The 19693-nt window shown below is 40.2% G+C and overlaps 1 protein-coding gene across 1 annotated transcript in view; it reads left to right on the forward strand.

Moving 5' to 3' along the window:
• Positions 1–803: 803 nt before the first annotated feature.
• PGM2L1 (phosphoglucomutase 2 like 1) overlaps positions 804–19693 on the forward strand; it is a 68768-nt gene continuing 49878 nt past the window's right edge. The window contains exon 1 of the mRNA XM_049889830.1: positions 804–1223. Coding sequence (XP_049745787.1) covers positions 1113–1223 — 111 coding nt within the window. The 5' untranslated portion in view covers positions 804–1112. The remainder of the gene's footprint in view (positions 1224–19693) is intronic.

Consider the following 19693-nt stretch of genomic DNA (forward strand, 5'->3'; position numbering starts at 1 on the left):
CTGGAAACGGAGTCAGGATCCTGTTTCCATCATTTACGAACTCTGTTACTTTGAAAGTCTGTTCATCTCTCAGAAGGTCATTTTCCTCTTTGTGTGTAAAACAAGGATGGATCACGCCCACCTACCTCACAGAATGGTGGAAGCGATAAAACGCGATTCGTAAGGCACTGAATGGATGCCGGTTGTTACTTTACTGTATTATTCCTTGTTGAATGTTAACTTAATTTAATTAACTTAATTTAATCCCCGGGCCACATCACACAGCATAACTAACAGAGACAGGGCGCGCCCCTAGGGAACAGCCTCGAGCTAGATCTTTTTCCTTTGAGGAAAGGGAGGGAGCGAGACTGCTGGGAGTCGTAGTCTTTGCGGCGGTTTCCCCAGTCCTTGGGGAAAGGAAATAACTACAACTTCCGTGAGGCCGTGCGAGAGCAGCCGCGCACCCCGCCACCAGGCACGTGCACCAAAGCGGAGCGCGGGAGGGAGGCCTATGCGCGCACCCGAGACGGGCAGAACGAGCGTTGAGACGGCCTTTTCTGGTGGCCATGACGGCAGATGGAGGAATGGTGACTCGTGGGCGTGTGTGGGTTTGCTAAAACGAATAAGACGCGTGGCGTCAGTCAAATTAAAAAATAAAAAGCGCCGTGCCCCAACGCCTCACTACCCGGGCAAAGCCTACACACGCGCGGCTGGGAAGGCGCCGGTAGCGCATTCCTGGGCTAGCGCCTCACGAGCGCAGCGCTTAAATCATCAGGGGCGGGAAAGGGCGGGGCCTACGGCGTGGGGGCGGGACCACAGGCGGCGAGCGCGGCGGTGGCGGCGGCCACGACCCAGACAGCTGGGGTTGTTGTTGTTCTCTGACCGGGGGACCGCCTCAGTCAGTTCGCCCAGAGACCAGAAGCTGTTCTGGTGGGGACCGGGAGGTCTTATCCCCCTCTCTCGCGTCCCCAAAGCTGCGGCAGGACCTAGAGCGAAAACACCTGGCGGTTGGTCTCCAATGCCCTTCAGTGAGGAGGGGGCGTCCGGACCCTGGTGAGCGCACTCCAGGGGTCCCTCTCGCAGACTCGGTGACTTCTCAGCCCCCCAGGCGTGCACACCCCTGTCTGGCTGCCATGGCTGAAAATGCAGAGGGGGACCTGAACTCCAACCTGCTGCACACCCGCTACCACACCGGGGACCCTCAGCTAGACACGGCCATCGGGCAGTGGCTCCGTTGGGATAAGGTGGGTATCTGGTCAGCCCAGCATCCGCCCCCTGGTCCTGCAGACTCTCCCCCACACAGTCCGCCCTTTCACGACCCCACCCAGTGCTCTGCAGACTTCAGAGGAGATGGCTCTGGCCACTGGGCGGGGGCAAGCGGAGCCGGGCGTTACCACCCACCTTTGCCTAGACTGCCTCCATCGGACTGTGTGAGCTGGGCAGGGAGGGACATCTGCAGTCGCTTCCTTTTGCAGTGCGCTAAATTGCAATCTTCCTTCCCTTCCTCCCCCCCCCCATCAAGTGCGTGTCATTTCTCTTTCTCAAAAAAAAAAAAAAAAAAGAATCATCATCATCGTGTTATACCCTTCACCCAGCTATTTCCTTTCCCCGTGCTTCTCCGTTGACTTCCTTCTCTGCAAACCTGCAATGGTTTTTGCCCGGTTTTGGTTTCTAACCGCTATCCGCCTTGGTTCTGGGCTGGTGTGTCTCCACCTTCTGTCGCTAGGCAGTATGCAGTCTTTAATTAATTACCCCGTTGTATTCTGGAGTATCACCTTTTGCTCTTGAGAAGGTAAGGGCTCTCGTACATCCTGTTTCTTTCCCTTGCCGAGAATGTTCTTCTGGAAGTACCCTGCTCAAAGAATCACATTTTCCAGGTTCCCTATGATGCTCCTGATACAGCATTGTTTTTGCCTTACTGATTTCTCCTCTGCTCCCTCCTCCTCAAATTGTGGTGATTACATAGGCATATGGGATGAACTTATGAGAGCCAGAATTAAAATGCAGCCATCTCACTTGTAAAAGAAGCCTCTGGTGAGTCCAACAGAGGAAGATGATTCAAGATTTTGTTTTGGCAAATGCATAAAATGGACTTGTTGAAGTAGAGAAGGCAACACATTTTAAATGGAATTAATAATACTGAATTGAAAAGTTAATACAGTAGTGAAATCACGGTGTAGAGAAAAATTTCCTGAAGGATTAGCTTCCTGAAAAGGTTTTATTTTTACTTTGTTCTGTCATCATTCAGTCAACAAAAAATATTTCTTGAGCACCTGATAGTGTTCCAGGCCTTATTACCCATTGCCGTAGAGTCAGTTCTGGCTCAGAGTGACCCCGTAGGACACAGTAGAACTGCCTCATAAGGTTTCCAAGGAGCAGCTGGTGGATTTGAACCATTTGGTTAGCAGACAAGCTCTTAGCCACTGCTCCACCAGGGAATACTTATGGTGAGCAAGATAGAAAGGGTTCCTGGCCACCATAAGCCTTCGGTTAGCAGATTATGAAGACAACTAAGCAAGCATAGTGAAGTATTTATCATTAATTCGTTATATGCATCTTAGACATTCTGATTCTTACTCTAGAGTTTAAAACCTGTGCTTCTCAAACCTTAAAGTGCTTACAGATCACCTGGGGATCTTAAACATGCAGATTCTGATTCAGGAGGTCTGAGGTGGGGCCTGAGATTGCTAAGAGGGAGTCCCAGGTAATACCACAACTGCTGGTCTCTGGACCACAGTCTGAGTAGCAAGACCAATACTTGTTCTGATTGAGATACTGAAATAGAGAACTAACGCCTTTTCTTATTGTAGAATTTGACGATATATATAATTAAAAAAAAAAGTGTGAAATCTGTGGTATTCTGTTAATTATCATAAAGGTGTTCAAAATGCAAGTAACTTTAATGCCATTCTGCCAGTATTTATTTAAATGGCTGCCTTGTTGTGGAAGGATACAAATGAAGTGAAGATTCAAAGAGTGCTCTTCTGCTGTTAGACCATCAGGGAAAACGAAACATAATAGAAATAAAAGAGCTAAGGCTTAGCATAGGGTAAAATGATATGCACTACAAACTGAACATATAAATGTCTTCAGCAGGGAAAACTAAACTACAAATGAATTTTGTCTTTATATGTTTTAATATAATTGCTTTTGTTTAAAGGCATCTGCTTTCATTGGTCTGGATAGAAATGAATGTGGCGTATGTCTTCCGAAAGTGAAAAGGAAGACTCATGAAATTCAAAGGTGCTTGTAGACTCCCAATACAATTTAATGTAGTAGTAACTATCATGTATGTTAGAGCCCTAGTGGCGCAGTGGTTAAGAGCTTGGCTGCTAACCAAAAGGTTGACAGTTTGAATCCACCAACTGCTCCTTGGAAACCCTATGGGGCAGCTCTACTCTGTCCTATCAAGTTGCTATGAGCGACTCAATGGCAGTGAGTTCTTTTGGTTATCATGTGTGTCAAAGCCTTTAGCCCTTTAACAGTAGGAGTTTAGCTTTCATTGCCATAGAGGTTTTTTGTTCTCTTTAGGTGCCAGTTTTGACTATACTTCCCTGAGCCTCTTGATTGATTTTTAAAAGGTTAACCCACTGCTGTCAAATCGATTCTGAGTTGGAATGAATTTTAATAAATTCAAAATGCTGTGCTTAGATACTATTGAGATCAACTGAAATATAAAAAGACTATAAAATCTACACATAAAAAGATCACAGTAGGGTAGTATTGGTAGCAGTTGAATGGTTTATAGGCAATTAGTTCTATAGGCAGGAGTTCAGATATAGGAGTGGCCTGTGGACTGGGATGATCCAGGAAGACTTCATAAGAAGATGGGATACAAATAAAAGAATGAGGAGAGCCTTCCTTGAAAGTGGAAGAGTAATTCTTAATTTATACTTAAAGTGCCCTCTACACTCAAGGCACTGACTGAGAACCTCTGGGACATACAAAGATGAAATAGATATGGATTATACCTTCAAAGAACATAGAAGGGGAGATGAAACAAAGGTTCACGAATATAATACAAAGAGCAAGTAATAAGTGCCCTTAACGGAGGCATAGATTTAAATATTTTTATTAATTAATAAAAATCATAATCGGTCCTTAATGTAAGAGAATGCTTTTAATTGGGAATCAAAGGTGTTTCTACTGTATACAGATACTGTAGGTAAGCTAGGCTATCTCCCAGGGCACTAAAATTTAGAGTGCAGAAATGTAAAATAATGATTTAAATAGCTTGTACATACAGCATTTATTACATTACATGCTGACAGCATACACAGGCTTTCAAGCATATAGAAACTGAGTTTAACACCTGGTTAGTACCCATTTAGTTAAAAACGAGACCTACCAGATGCCCCTGATTCTTAATAACTCCCTTTGGTGAGTACGTCGTAAGTTATACATTGATCTGAGGGTACTTTTCTACTCACCTAAAACCAAACCCCATTGCTGTTAAGTTGATTCCTACTCATAGTGACACTATAGGACAGAGTAGAACTACCCCATAGGGTTTCCAAGGCTGTAATCTTTACAGAAGAAGACTGCCACATCCTTCTCCCTCAGAGAGCCCGATAGGTTCAAACTGCCAACCAGCTGAGTGCTTAACCGCTGAGCCACCAGGGTTCCTTGCTGCTTGCCTAGACCACCACAATTGCTAATTTTAGCATTGGTGGGGTGGTGTACTTTGAAAAGTTATCATGAAAAAGGTGGTATTTATGCTGAACTTTCAGGATTTGTTAAAATTTAGACTTGGCATGGAGGAGCGCTGTTCCAAAAAAACAGGAACTGTAATGCACGTACTTACAACATCTGCTTCTGCTGGAGTTTAGGGTTTAGAGAGAGAAATTGGAAACCCTGGTGGTGTAGTGGTTAAGTGCTACAGCTGCTAACCAAAAGGTCGGCAGTTCAAGTCCAGCAGGCGCTCCTTGGAAACTCTATGGGGCAGTTCTACTCTGTCCTATAGGGTCATTATGAGTCGGAATCAACTTGAAGGCAATAAGTTTGTTTTTTTTTTATAGTGAGAAATTGGTGGAAAGATATGGAGAGACCAGGTCATAGAAGGGCTTTAGTATTTCTTTAACGACCTTGAATAAATAAAAGTATATGAAAGTGTTAAAAAAAAAAAAAGTATAACAAAGCCAGGTGTTTATTGCAACAGTCCAACAGACCATCTGTGTGGTTTCCATGGGGTGAATGTCTTGGTAAATTTACCATACTCCAGGATCTGTGCCTTCAGGCTAATTTGTTAGCCCACTTGGTGTCAGGATGAACTTAGCCTGCTTAAGGCCATAGAAACTGATTCTGAGTTCAGAATGCAATTTATTAATTTGTGGTACAGATCTAATAGCTGAGTGGATTTGTCTTTAGTAAGGCCATTTTCTAAGATGCACCGTAAGGAAAGTGAAAGAATCAGAAGATCTTTGGTGAACATTAAATCCAATCTTGGGGAGTTAGATATATGACATAAACATTTAACAGTATCAACCTATAAAGTAAGTAGATACCTCTATCTCATGATGGATAATTCTGTCACTGGGACCCAACAAGTCAGAGGATTAAGGTGCTCCTCCCCCAGACAGTGCAAGATGGACACTACTACCAATATTCTTTCCCCTCCTTTTTTTCCCCCTATGTTCAAGGATTCACTAAGAGAGTAGTGGTTGTTCAGTGGTAGAATTCTTGCCTTCCATGTGGGAGACCCAGATTCAATACCTGTCCAATGCGCCTCAAGTGCAACCACCACCCATCTGTCTGTGGAGGCTTGTGTGTTGCTATGGTGCTGAGTAGGCTTCAGTGGTACTTCCAGACTAAGACAGACTAGGAAGAAAGGCCTGGTGATCTACTTCCAAAAATCAGCTAGTGAAATCCCTATGGATCACAATGGTCTAATCCGTAACTGATCATGGGGATAGCACAGGACGGGCAGTGTTTAGTTCCATTGTGCATGGGGTCACCGCTAGCTAAGAGCCGACTCAAAGGCAACTAACAACAATAAGGGTTAACTAAGACTCCTACCTCCTCCCTGATCCTTTCTTTTGGTACAGATAAGTCTTGGTGGCTTAGAAGCCAGGCTCTCTTTAATATAACAACTATCTTCACTTTCTGATCCAGCATAAATTTTAACTTTCTGAAAATAGTTTTATATCCAAGATAATAGGCACTGGCCAAGTTTGGGTGGATGGGCAGAGTGGGGGGAGGGTAGAACTGAAGGTGGTCAGGCAGCTACAGCAGCAATAGCAAAGGTGTTGAACTTCTCATGTATTGACAGCAATGTGGAGGCAGGAATTGGTCATGGTATTTTCAGAAATACTGAGTAGAGCACTCTGGTCCCTAATGGATGTCCATACTGAGAAAGAGTAGAATGCAAAGTTAAAGATAGGTGAGGGTTATGAAAAGCCTGAGAAAGAAAGAAAAACGACTTCAGTGTAAGCGCAGATAAAAAACAATAGGTAAACTGATTCTCTTTTGAATCATCATTGTGTGATGGAAAATACACCCTTGAAGCACCACTACAGAGGTGGCCTAGTCCAATTCCATTGTAAAGAGACCCAAAGAAGTTGTGGAAACTGTCCAGTTGTAGTGCAGCTTGGTCTTGAGCTTGGATCTGCCATCTAGTTCAATCTTGTTTTTACTGTAAATCTTGTTTTTACTATACTAATCTGTATAATTTTGTCCATACTTTTCTAATACTTTATTTGATTTGGCATTTAACCATGAGGAATACAGAGCACATATGGCTTTGTTAACTTTGGAAAATGTTAGTACTAATTTCTTGAATTTATTTGTGTAGTGTTTCAAAGTTTGTAAAATGCTGTCGTTCTCATTTGATATTCACAGTAACCCTGTGTGATAGGCAGACTAGGTAGTAGTTATCCCCATTTTTACAAGTAAAGAAACTTAGGCTCAGAAAAGGAAAATGACTTACTCAAGGGTATATGACTATTAAGTGATAAGGCTGGAACTAGAATCTAGGTTGTCTGACTTTTAGTCTTATCACTGTCCTAGACTCTCTGAACTGTTTATTAAATACTAGTGGTATTATAAACCAAGTTTCAAAGACCTCATGAAAGTAATCTTACTGGCTTTTGTAAAAGCTGGAGTAGGGTGTAATATTCTGGAGAATAAATTGTCATGGAATTTTGTTAGAGAGCTGAGTTCGTAGCTTAGCGGTTGCTTTTGTCTCCTTGACAACAATATTTCTCCTCTGTCCAAGAAATTTAGTACATTTAAAATGAGTGTTTGAGTTTATCTTATTCCTTTTTAAAATTTTATTCTCCTTTTTAGAAGTAAAATTCTATTTTATTTTATTCCATTTTAAAAATACAGTTCATTTTTCTTTATATTTCCAAGTGTTTTACATTTCCCCCTCAGTTTCTTTCATTTTTATTTTCAATTTATTTCAAAGAAAAATATGCTCAGGATAAAAAAAAAAAAAAAAAATAGCACATAAGGGTTATAATGGAAAGCAGTACTCCAAAATGCCTCTTCTTATTCTTGGTTTGCACCTTAGAAAGCCATTTCTAACTACTTATTTTTAGTTATCCTGGTCATTATCATCAAAGTGCCAAATATGCTAATACTTCTTTGTTTTGATTTATTTTAAAACTTTAAGTGCAGTTTATCAAATACCTGCTATGAAAAATGGGAGGTTAACTCACTTATATTATTCTCTAGGTCCTCCTAAATTTAACAGTTATGCTATTAGTTTTAGTTATTCTTTTGAAAGTTTAAATAATATAATTAGTGTTAACAAAGCCTATAGGACAGTAAACCCAACACACAAACACTGACATCCCAATTGGCCATTCTCTATAAGGGGATACCTAGCAGAAAACATATTATATACACACAAAAAAATAGAAAACCCACAGTGGCTTCCAGAAAAGTCTGTGACTATCAGTGACTAACCAAGAATCAAGCTATAAGAAGAAAACAATCGGTATGAAAGAGAAAGCCCAAAATAAAATTATGAACCCAGAAAAAAACTGAGAAATAAAAACGTAAGAACTTTAAAATTTTAATTAAACTTAGGAAGTTAATTATTTCATTAAATAAGGAAAAGATGGCAGAATAAAGGACCAGGAAACAAGAATGAGCTCTTAGAAATAAAGAAAAAAGTGATTGCATCCTCCCACCCCAAAATGCAATAGAAAGTATGAGTTAAAGCTGAAGAAACACATAGCACAAAGAAATGGGAAATATGAGGGAATTTGAGACATGGAGCAACTAACCCAGGAGTCCAAAGAAAAGAAATCCCAGGTGACAACAGTGCAGTAGATCCACATTGAACTTGAAGAAATGTGTCTTAGAAAGAATGCAGCATCAGTTCCATAAATCCTAAAAAGCTGGAAGACATTAGTGATAGGTGAAGATGGCATGACATTCCTGGCAACAGCAACATCAAAAAAAGGGAAGTGGTTATCCATTCCTGGAAAAGCAGAGAAGTAAACAATAACCTGAGTAAGTCTCGTCCAAAAATGAAGCAAATTAAAATGGTGCATGATTTTGAACAATTAACTGATGGATGTGATGGTTAAGATTGTGTGTCAGCTTAGCTGGGTATGATTCTCAGTGGTTGGCAGTTATGTGGTGATGTAGTTTGGCAGGTATGTAATATATATATGTATGTGTATACATATACACATATACACGTGTATATATATATACACACACACATAACGCTTCGCTGGTTTTGCTTCTGTAGAGAACCCACCCTAAGACAATGGAGCTTAAGAAAAAAATCCATTTGATCTCAGCACCTTCAGGTAACACAAACTTCGGGAGAGTGGACCTGAAGATCAGGAAATTTACTGTGATCCCATTACTGGGATGTACAGTGAACAATGTTTAGATGATCTTAACCTAGTGCTTACATTATTTACATCCTGAGGACAAAACACAAGATTTAATTTTGACTACAAAACAAAATGTAGATGTTATTGACATATTTTGGGCCTTGGCTTATTCTGCTTTGTTTTATCCTACTTTCAAAAATTTGTTGAAATCTCTCCTCCTCTCCTGGGTACCACTGATTCCTTCCACAGGCCTTTTTCGCATTATGGGTTTAGTCCTTTTATTCCTTTACTGTGGTTGTGACGAGTCCTCTGGTGGGAGGGGAGGCCAGTGAATGTTTAAATTTTTCATCTTCAACTCAAGTTCTGTTCTTTTATTTTTTCAAATAACATATGTGCTTGGAAGGGAAGAGATTCTTACCTGACAGTTTTCAAAATAGACTGGCTACTTAGCTTGTTATTTGGGGGTGTTGTTTTTGTTGTTACATTTGTTATTTTCTGTTTTGTTTTTTTTTTTTTAATTTTATCTTAGACATCCTAGTGAGAGTGAAATGGTATCTCACTGTGGTTTTATTTATTTGTTGTACTTTAGATGAAGGTTTACAGAACGATCTAATTCCTCATTAAATAGTTAGTGTTCATATTGTTTTGCGACATGGGGTTGTTAAACCCCACGACATGTCAGCACTCTCCCTTCTCAACCTTGGGTTCCCAATTACCAGCTTTCCTGTCCCCTCCTGCCTTCTAGTCCTTGCCCCAGGGCTGGTGTGCCACTTTAGTTTCATTTTATTTTATGGGCCTGTCCAATCTTTGGCTGAAGGGTGAACCTCAGGAGTGACTTCATTACTAAGCTGAAAGAGTGTCCACAGGCCATACTCTCGGGATTTCTCCAGTCTCCGTCAGGCCAGCAAGTCTGGTCTTTATTTTTGAGTTAGAATTTTGTTCTACATTTTTCTCTAGCTCTGTCTGGGACCTTTTGTTGTGATCCCTGTCAGAGCAGTCAGTGGTGGTAGCCGGGCACCATCTAGCTATACTAGACTCAGTCTGGTGGAGGCCGTGCTACCACCTTTGGACTAATCTTTCCCTTGTATCTTTAGTTTTCTTCATTCTTCCTTGCTCCCGAAGGGGTGAGACCAGTGGAGTATCTTAGATGGCCGCTCACAGGCTTTTGAGATCCCAGATGCTACTCACCAAAGTAGAATGTAGAACGTTTTCTTCATAACCTATGTTATGCCAGTTGAGCTAGATGTTCCCCGAGACCATGGTCCCCACAGCCCTCAGCCCAGTAATTCAGTCCCTCAGGGAGTTTGGATGTGTCTGTGGAGATTCCGTGACCTTGCCTTGTACAAGTTGTGCTGGCTTCTTGGGAGCCTTTTTAACCCTATTTTTCCATTCATAAGGGCTATTTGTTTTCTACAAGGCCATTAGAAAGTCTGCTTAGATATATCTTTGGTTTGGAATTATTTTCCCTCTCTCTCTTCCTTTTTTCTTTTGTTTAAAAAAAAAAAAAAAAAGAATGATAGCATGGTAATCTAATAAATAGAAATTTATCTTCATTTGTTTCTTCCGTATTTTATTTGTGAGATACATTAAATTAGCAACAGAATGTAAATCCTAATATATTCTACTAGCTTACACTTTCATGGTCTCTCCCTGGGTAATCTAAATTACCTTTCATTTATCTGTTGTGGAAAAGACAGTATGATGTGCCTGTTTCATCAATTTTAGCTACTTCATATATCTTTTGTGTTTTTTTTTTTAAATAAGAGGTTGATCAGTAATTTAGTACAGATTTTACTCAAGGAGTATTTTTCATTAACTGGTTGCTGTCTATATTACTGCTGATTAGTACTGAGGCTGCTGCCCTCTGGTGTTGGAGAAAGTGATTAATGCTGATGAAGAAGACTAGCCAGGGAATGCATGGAGCAGGATAGTATATCCAATCCTGCATAGGCTCTTTTACACCAAATAACCTAAAGAGAACTGTAGCTTACCAAACAGAACTATGAAAATGGTCATATTAATGCCTCAAAGGGTATGAAAGTTATAATGCAAATGAAAAATACTATAGCTCTCAGATACAAAGGGATTTTAGCTTTTAGTTAACCAGAACCTACCTTCTTAGAAAATCTCTTTAATGTAAGTAGTGGTTTTATTTCACAGTTTCTGCTTCAGAATTTTCTCACGTCATTTTTCTCTGAAACATTGCGTTATTTATGCAATTAAAAACTAGAGAAAACCTAAATGCTCTCCAGTAGGGGACTGGTTAAATAAACCATGGAATACTCTTCTGCAGTTGAAATGAATAACATACATCTACATGTACTGAAAGGGTATATTAATCGAAATAAGTTATAGAACACTATATATGTACAGTTTAATACCATATGTATAAAAGAAGAGAGATAAAGCAAAACTATACTTCTATGAGGAAGATGGAAGAAGAATTGATGCCTTTGAATTGTGGTATTGGTGAAGAATATTGGATATACCATGGACTGCCAAAAGAATGAGTAAATCTGTCTTGTTAGAAGCACAACCAGAAAGTTCCTTAGAAGCAAGGATGACGAGACGGCGTCTCACATACTTTGGACATGTTATCAGGAAGCATCAGTCCCTGGAGAAGGACATCATGCTTGGTAAACTAGAGGGTCATCGAGAAAAAGAGGAAGACTGTCAACGAGATGGATTGACACAGTGGTTACAACAATGGGCTAAAGCATTGCAAGGATTATGAGGATGGCTGAGGACTGAGAGTGTTTCTTTCTGTTGTACATAGGGTCACTATGAGTCAGAATTGTCTGGAAAGTTTCATCACAAACACTAAGTGGTTACCCCTTACTGTGTCTGGGAATGAGAATAATAGTCAAAGGCGTCTGTAGCTGTATCTGTATTTTTAGTATTTCTTTAAAACAAGGGAAATGTATTAATATATTTTGTAATTATTTAAAAAGTTTCAAATATAAACAAAAAAATAAGTGGTCAGCTCTCCGTCACTGGTTTTTATAAGCATTAGGAGTTCAAGGAAGAGAAGGTGACTGGCTTTTTCAGGAATACATAAGAAGTAGAATTTTAGCTGAATAAGTAGGATAGGAATAAGTGCAGGCTGTGGGGACAGAGGAGCCCCTGGGTGGTGCAAACTGTTAATGTGCTCAGCTGCAACCTGAAAGGTTGGAGATTGGAGTCCAGCCCGAGGTGCCTTGGAAGAAAGGCCTGGTGATCTACTTCTAAAAATCAGCCATTGAAAGCCCTACAGAGCACAGCTCTGTTCTGATACACATGGGGTCACCATGAGTCAGAATGGACTTGGCAACTGGTTATCGAAACAGAAAATTCAAGGAAGAGGAAATAGAATAGTAAAATGGAAAATGAAACTGAGTAGGAGGTATCCAACAGTGGAGAAATTTTCTTAACTCAAATATAGTATATGTGTTGAACTATTGTGGAGGGTAAGAAGAGGAAAAGGAAAACTAGTGTTTATTGAGTGATCACATGCCAGAGACAGTACTAGATGCTTTCATGTAGATAGACTCTTAATCCTCCCAAGGATTGTTTGAGGTAATTGTGCACGTCTTTTAACCTATATGCAAATTTAAGCTCACAGAAACCGGGAGAGTATCTGAGTCCTAAAAGACTTTGAACTCCTCTGCCCTTTGGGATCCAATCTCATCCCTCCTAAGCTTTATAGTTGATGCAGGGCTTCAAACTGTTTCAAACCAGTCAGTCATGGCTGATGAAGTGAAACAGGGACAGAACTGAATTTCGAAAATTTGGGTGATCCGGAACCATAACCAGCATGGGAAAAATGATGGCTGAAGCCCTGGAATGGGAGACTTGGAGGAGGAGTATTGAGCCCTTTCAGGAGCCTGATGCATGAGATTGGATTATTGCCAGGACTGAGGAGAATGACACACATTCAGATCTGCGTGGTTGGCAACCGTTTTTGACTAGAGCACCATTGTTTCCAACTCTGTGCAAAACCCTGCAGGCAAGAGATTGGGTTGCTGTGCAACGTGTACCCCGCCCTTGTTTTCCAAGAAGGCAATTAAGTTTCTAGTAGGGCTTTGACCCATAATTGTTCCTGTTTAGGTTATGTTTCTGGCTCACCAACATTTTAAAAATTCAGGTCTGTTCTGGTGTTGCTTCCTTGGGTGTGACTGAACTGGGAAGAACCAGTTTGAAGCCCTGGTTTGATGTAACTGGATTTGGAGTCTATTGCTGGTTCTTGGTTGATGAATCTGATTGTAATGTTTAATTAGAATGAGATGGATTAGAGTTGTGGAGGATAGCCTGCAAACGGTTGTAGAAATAGGGATGTTAAAGTTTTACATTAGGATGCTTTTAGGATTCCTTTTAAGAAAATTAAGGAAGCAATAAGTGTTATTAACAAATTGATTTTTCTTCTCTTTTTAAAAAGACAGAGAATGATAAACTGATGAACAGCTCTTATTTTGTTAAGTCATAACATTCTACTAAATTTGAGTCAAATATCCTTTTTAAAGAAATAAATGACAGATATAGTTTAAATTCCCATGTACACCCACTTCCCTGATCCCATTTTCCTCCCTTCGTCCTTTCTCCGAAGTAACCAAAGCATATCTAGGAATTCTAGGATTTTGTCTGAATTTCCTATTTGGTTAAAAATTTTGTTTTTCACTTAGTCAAATAAAGATGGCAATGGAAGTTAAACACTTCTTCTTTTTTTTTTTTTTAACGACTTAAGAACTATTTGAATGCCTGAAAATGCTCAAATGAATCAAAATTCAAGTACTACATTTCTTATATAAACAGTTTATATAGAATTTTTAAAAAAGTATCTTATCTCTTAGTTTGTCATACTGTGGTGGCTTGCATGTTGCTATGATGCTGGAAGCTGTGCCACCAGTATGTCAAATACCAGCAGGGTCACCTATGGTGGACAATTTCAGTGGCGCTTCCAGATTAAGAAGAGTAGGAAAAAAGACCTGGCTGTGTAATTCTAAAAAAATTGGCCAGTGAAAACCTTATGAATAGTAGCAGAACATTGTCAGATATTGGCTATGCAAAGGCATTCAACTGTGTGGATCATAACAAATTATGGATAACATTGAGAAGAATGGGAATTCCAGAACACTTACTTGTGCTCATGGGGAACTTGTATACAGATCAGGAGGCAGTTGTTGGAACAGAACAAGGGGATACTATGTGCTTTAAAATAAGGCAAGGTATGCATCAGGATTTTATTCTTTCACCAGTCTGTATGCTGAGCAAATAATCTGAGAAGCTTCACTATATGAAGAACCCGACATCAAGATTGGAGGTGGGTTCATTAACATCCTGTAATATGCAGATGACACAACCTTGCTTGCTGAAAGCGAAGGGGACCTGAAGCACTTACTGATGAAGATCAAAGCCTACAGTATGGATTGCACCACAACAAAAAGAAAACAAAAATCCTCACAGCTGAACCAATAAGCAACATCATAATAAACAGAGAAAAGATTGAAGTTCTCAAGTATTTCATTTTACTTGGATCCACAGTCAACAGCCATGGAAGCAGCAGTCAAGAAATCAAAAGACACATTGCATTGGGCAAATCTCCTGCAAAAAAATCTATTTAAAGTGTTGAAAAGCAAAGATGTTGCCTTGAAGACTAAGGTATGCCTGACCCAGGCCACGGCATTTTCAGTTGCTTCATATGCATGTGAAAGCTGGACAATGAATAAGGAAGACTGAAGAAATGACACCTTTGAATTGTGTTGGCGAAGAATATTGAATATACTATGGGCTGCAGATGTTCTGTGCTATTCATAAGGTTTTCACAGGCTAATTCTTTTCAGAAGTAGACCACTGGGTCCTTCTTCCTAGTCTGTCTTAGTCTGGAAGCTCAGCTGAAACCTGTCCTCCATGGGTGACCCTGCTGGTATTTGAATACCGGTGGCATAGCTTCCAACATCACTTCCAACATATGAGTAGCCGTGGAACATTGTCTGATATAGTGCCGGAAGATAAGCCCCTCAGGTTGGAAGGCTCTGAAAATAACAACTGGAGAAGAGCTGTCTCCTCAAAGTAGAGTCGACCTGAATGATGTGGATGGAGTCAAGCCCTTGGGACCTTCATTTCCTGATGTGGCACAACTCAAAATGAGAAGAAACAACTGCAAACATCCATTAATAATCAGAATCTGAAATGTATGAAGTATGAATTTAGGAAAATTGGAAATTGTCAAAAATAAAATGGAACGTGAAAAGATCGATATCCTAGGCATTATTAGTGAGCTGAAATGGACTGGTATTGAACATTTTGAATCAGACAATCATATGGTCTACTATGCCAGGAATGACAACTTGAATAGGAATGGCATTGCATTCATCGGCAAAAAGAACATGTCAAGATCTGTTCTGAAATACAGTGCTGTCAGTGATAGGATAATATCCATACACCTACAAGGAAGACCAGTTAATACGACTATTATTCAATTGTCTGTACCAACCACTAAGGCCAAAGATGAAGAAATTGAAGACTTTTATCAACTTCTGCAGTCGGAAATTGATCAAACATGCAATCAGGACGCACTAATAATTACTGGTGATTGGAATGGAAAAGTTGGAGGAGGCAGAGCCAAGATGGCAGAATAGACAGACACTTCCGTTGAGCCCTCTTTACAACAAAAACCCAGAAAAACAAGTGAAACGAGTATATTTGTGACAAGCTGGGAGTCCTGAGCATCAGAGACAAGCTTAGACAACGAACTGAGGGGCAGGGGAAGGAAGAGGCAGTTCAGAAGCAGAGAGGAGTTACCGGATCTGAATCGCCGGGAGCCCTTAGGCACCATTTCCGGAGCGGCAGCGGTGGCAGGCTGGTCATAGCGTTCGGCCGTGGTGTCCTCAGGGAGAAGCAGCCAGCCACACAGCCCACTCACACCTCCAGAACCTGAGGAGAAGGGCGCTCTCGGCAAAAGCTAAGTACTTGCGTATATTTTACCACCCCCCCGCCCCGCCCCGCAAGCTGGCTTCAGCGGCTGAATCCCTGGGCCTGAGATAGACCCTGGTGAGCACCTGGAGCCGTCCTCCCAGCCTTGGGGAAGGAAAAAATTTGCAACTGGGGGAAAAGGATAATTTGCGAGCTCCATTAACTGGGGGAGCTCAGGACAGAAGCGGCTCCTGTCCAGGCATAAACCGTCCATGGACCTTGAGCACCTTTCCCTTCTGCATGGACCTGTGTGGGCCCATTTCGGGAGAATAGGCCCTTGTTGGCAAACTCCAACCATTTCAGCGGTGCGGTGGAGAGGTGGGTGTTTGACGTTTGACATTGCTTTGCCTAATAAACAAGGTCCTCACCTACCCACAACAGGGACCTAAGGACTAGTGGCTCCACTTGGGTCATCCAGCCACCCGTGACAGGGGTCCAGGGATAACTGGTACCTCCCAGTCCTTACAACAAAAACTTTGGGTGCCCATGGTCCCTCTGCAGAGCCCACCCACCAGCACGCTGTAGGGAGTAGGGACGCGTTTTCCTCAGAGACACTTGGGGGTCAGTTCTCAGCCCCCTGCCTTGTTCAGAGCGTGACCCCCTGCTGCAATCAGATATGGATATATACGCCAATCACCCCTGCCGCTCTAAGACTGTAGGACAGAGCCCGTACCACACAGTTCATATCAGCTACCTGGAAACCTGAGCTGAATTCATACAAGAAAACTGAGTGGACTCCTAGACTGATATACCTGATAACAGCTCTAGCCAGCTGGGGAAAGGACACCAGAGCTCCAAAGGTGAAAATAATCAAGCTAGCTCACTCAAGCAACCCACAGGGGTATACCAAAACAAAACAAAGCAAGCAGCTACGACACAGTAAGCAAGCATAAAGTAATACAATAACTTACAGATGGCTCAGAGACAACAGTCAATATCAAGTCACATAAAGAAACAGGCCATGATCACCTCAACAGGCTCTCAGAACAAAGAATCTAGGGATCTTTTAGATGAAAGTACATTCCTGGAATTACCAGATGCAGAATACAAAATTTTAATATACAGAGCCCTTCAAGACATCAGAAAGGAAATGAGACAATATGCAGAACAAGCCAAAGAACACACAGATAAAGCAACTGAAGAACTCAGAAAGATTATTCAGGAACATAATGAAAAGTTTAATAAGCTGGAAAAATCCACAGACAGACAGCAATCAGAAATTCAGAAGATTAACAATAAAATTACAGAATTAGATAACTCAGTAGAAAGTCAGAGGAGCAAAATTGAGCAAGTAGAAGATAGAATTTCTGAATTCGAAGATAAATCACTTGGCACTAATATATTTGAAGAAAAATCAGATAAAAGAATTAAAAAAATGAAGAAACCTTAAGAATCATGTGGGACTCTATCAAGAGAAATAACCTACGAGCAATTGGAGTACCAGAACAGGGAGGGATAAGAGAAAATACAGAGAAAATTGTTAGGGATTTATTGGCAGAAAACTTCCCTGATATTGTGAAAGATGAGAAGATATCTATCCAAGATGCTCATTGAACTCCACATAAGGTAGATCTTAAAAGAAAGTCACCAAGACATATAATAATCAAGCTTGCCAAAACCAAAGATAAGGAGACAATTATAAGAGCAGTGAGGGATAAAAGAAAAGTCACCTACAAGGAAGAGTCAATAAGAATAAGCTCGGACTACTCGGCAGAAACCATGCAGGCAAGAAGGCAATGGGATGACATATTTAAAAAATTGAAGGAAAAAAATTGCCTGCCAAGAATCATATATCCATCAAAACTATCTCTTAAATATGAAGGTGAAATTAAGGCATTTCCAGGTAAACACAAGTTGAGGGAATTAGTAAAAACCAAACCAAAACTACAAGAAATACTAAAAGGAGTTCTTTGGTTAGGAAATCAATAATATCAGGTATTGACCCAAGACTAGAATACTGGGCAGAGCAACCAGAAGTCAACCCAGATAGGGAAATCCAAAAAAAAAAAAAAAAAAAAAGCCCAACACAGGATAATGGCGATGTTATTATATAAAAGAAAACAACATTAAAATAATAAAGAGGGACTAAGAAATGTAATCATACACCTTCCGTACGGAGAGGAAGATACGGCGATACAAAGAAATAAAAGTTAGTTATAAATTTAGAAAAATAGGGGTAAATAATAAGGTAACCACAAAGGAGACAAGCTATCCTACTCTTCAAAATAAAATACAAGGGAAAAATACAGACTCCACAGAAACAAAATCAACAACAACAAATATGAAGAAAGGGCAATATAAAAAGAAAATCTACTCAGCATATTAAATCAGGTGGGAAAAAGAAGCTGTCAACACACAAAAAAGATATCAAAACGATAGCACTAAATTCATACCTATCCATAATTACACTGAATGTAAATGGACTAAATGCACCCATAAAGAGACAGAGAGTGGCAGAATGGATTAAAAAACAAGATCCATCTATATGCTGCCTACAAGAGACACACCTTAGACTTAGGGACACAAACAAACTAAAACTCAAAGGATGGAAAAAAATATATCAAGCAAACAACAAAAAAGAGCAGGAGTGGCAATATTAATTTTTGACAAGATAGATTTTAAAGTTAAAATCCATCAGAAAGGATAAGGAAGGACACTATGTAATGATTAAAGGAACAATACATCAAGAAGATATAACCATATTAAATATTTATGCACCCAATGACAGGGCTGCAAGATACATAAAACAAACTCTATCAGCATTGAAAAATGAGATAGACAGCTCCACAATAATAGTAGGACACTTCACCACACCACTTTCGGTGAAGGACAGGACATGCAGAAAGGAGCTCAATAAAGACACAGAAGATCTAAATGCCACAGTCAACCAACTTGACCTCGTAGACGTATACAGAACACTCCACCCAACAGCAACCAACTATACTTTCTTTTCTAGTGCACATGGAACAGTCTCTAGAATGGACCACATATTAGGTCATAAAGCAAGCCTTAGCAGAATCCAAAACATTGAAATATTACAAAGCATCTTCTCGGACCATAAGGCCATAAAAGTGGAAATCAATAACAGGAAAAGGAGGGAAAAGAAATCAAACACTTGGAAACTGAACAATACCCTGCTCAAAAAAGACTGGATTATAGAAGACATTAAGGATGGAATAAAGAAATTCATAGAATCCAATGAGAATGAAAACACTTCCTATCAGAACCTTTGGGACACAGCAAAAGCGGTGCTCAGAGGCCAATAAGTGCACACATCCACAAAGAAGAAAGGGCCAAAATCAAAGAACTATCCCTACAACTTGAACAAATAGAGAGCAACAAAAGAAACCCACAGGCACCAGAAGAAAACAAAGAATAAAAATTAGAGCTGAACTAAATAAAATAGAAAACAGAAAAACAATTGAAAGAATTAACAAGACCAAAAGCTGGTTTTTTGAAAAACTCAACAAAATTGATAAACCATTGGCCAAACTGACAAAAGAAAAACAGGAGAGGAAGCAAATAACCCGAATAAGAAATGAGATGGGCGATATTACAACAGACCCAACTGAAATTAAAACAATCATATCAGATTACTATGAAAAACTATACTCAAACAAATTTGAAAACCTAGGAGAAATGGATGAATTCCTAGAAACACACTACCTACCTAAACAAACAGAAACAGAGGTGGAACAACTAAATAGACCCATAACAAAAGAAAAGATTGAAAAGGTAATCAAAAAACTCCCAACAAGTAAAAAGCCCTAGCCTGGATGGCTTCACTGCAGAGTTCTACCAAACTTTCAGAGAAGTGATAACACCACTACTACGAAAGGTATTTCAGAGCATAGAAAAGGATGGAATACTACCAAACTCATTCTATGAAGCCACCTTATCCCTGATAGCAAAACCAGGTAAAAACACCACCAGAAAAGAAAATTATAGACCTATATCCCTCATGAATATAG

This window comes from Elephas maximus, chromosome 7 (assembly GCF_024166365.1).
Source record: "Elephas maximus indicus isolate mEleMax1 chromosome 7, mEleMax1 primary haplotype, whole genome shotgun sequence".
Taxonomy (NCBI): domain Eukaryota; kingdom Metazoa; phylum Chordata; class Mammalia; order Proboscidea; family Elephantidae; genus Elephas; species Elephas maximus.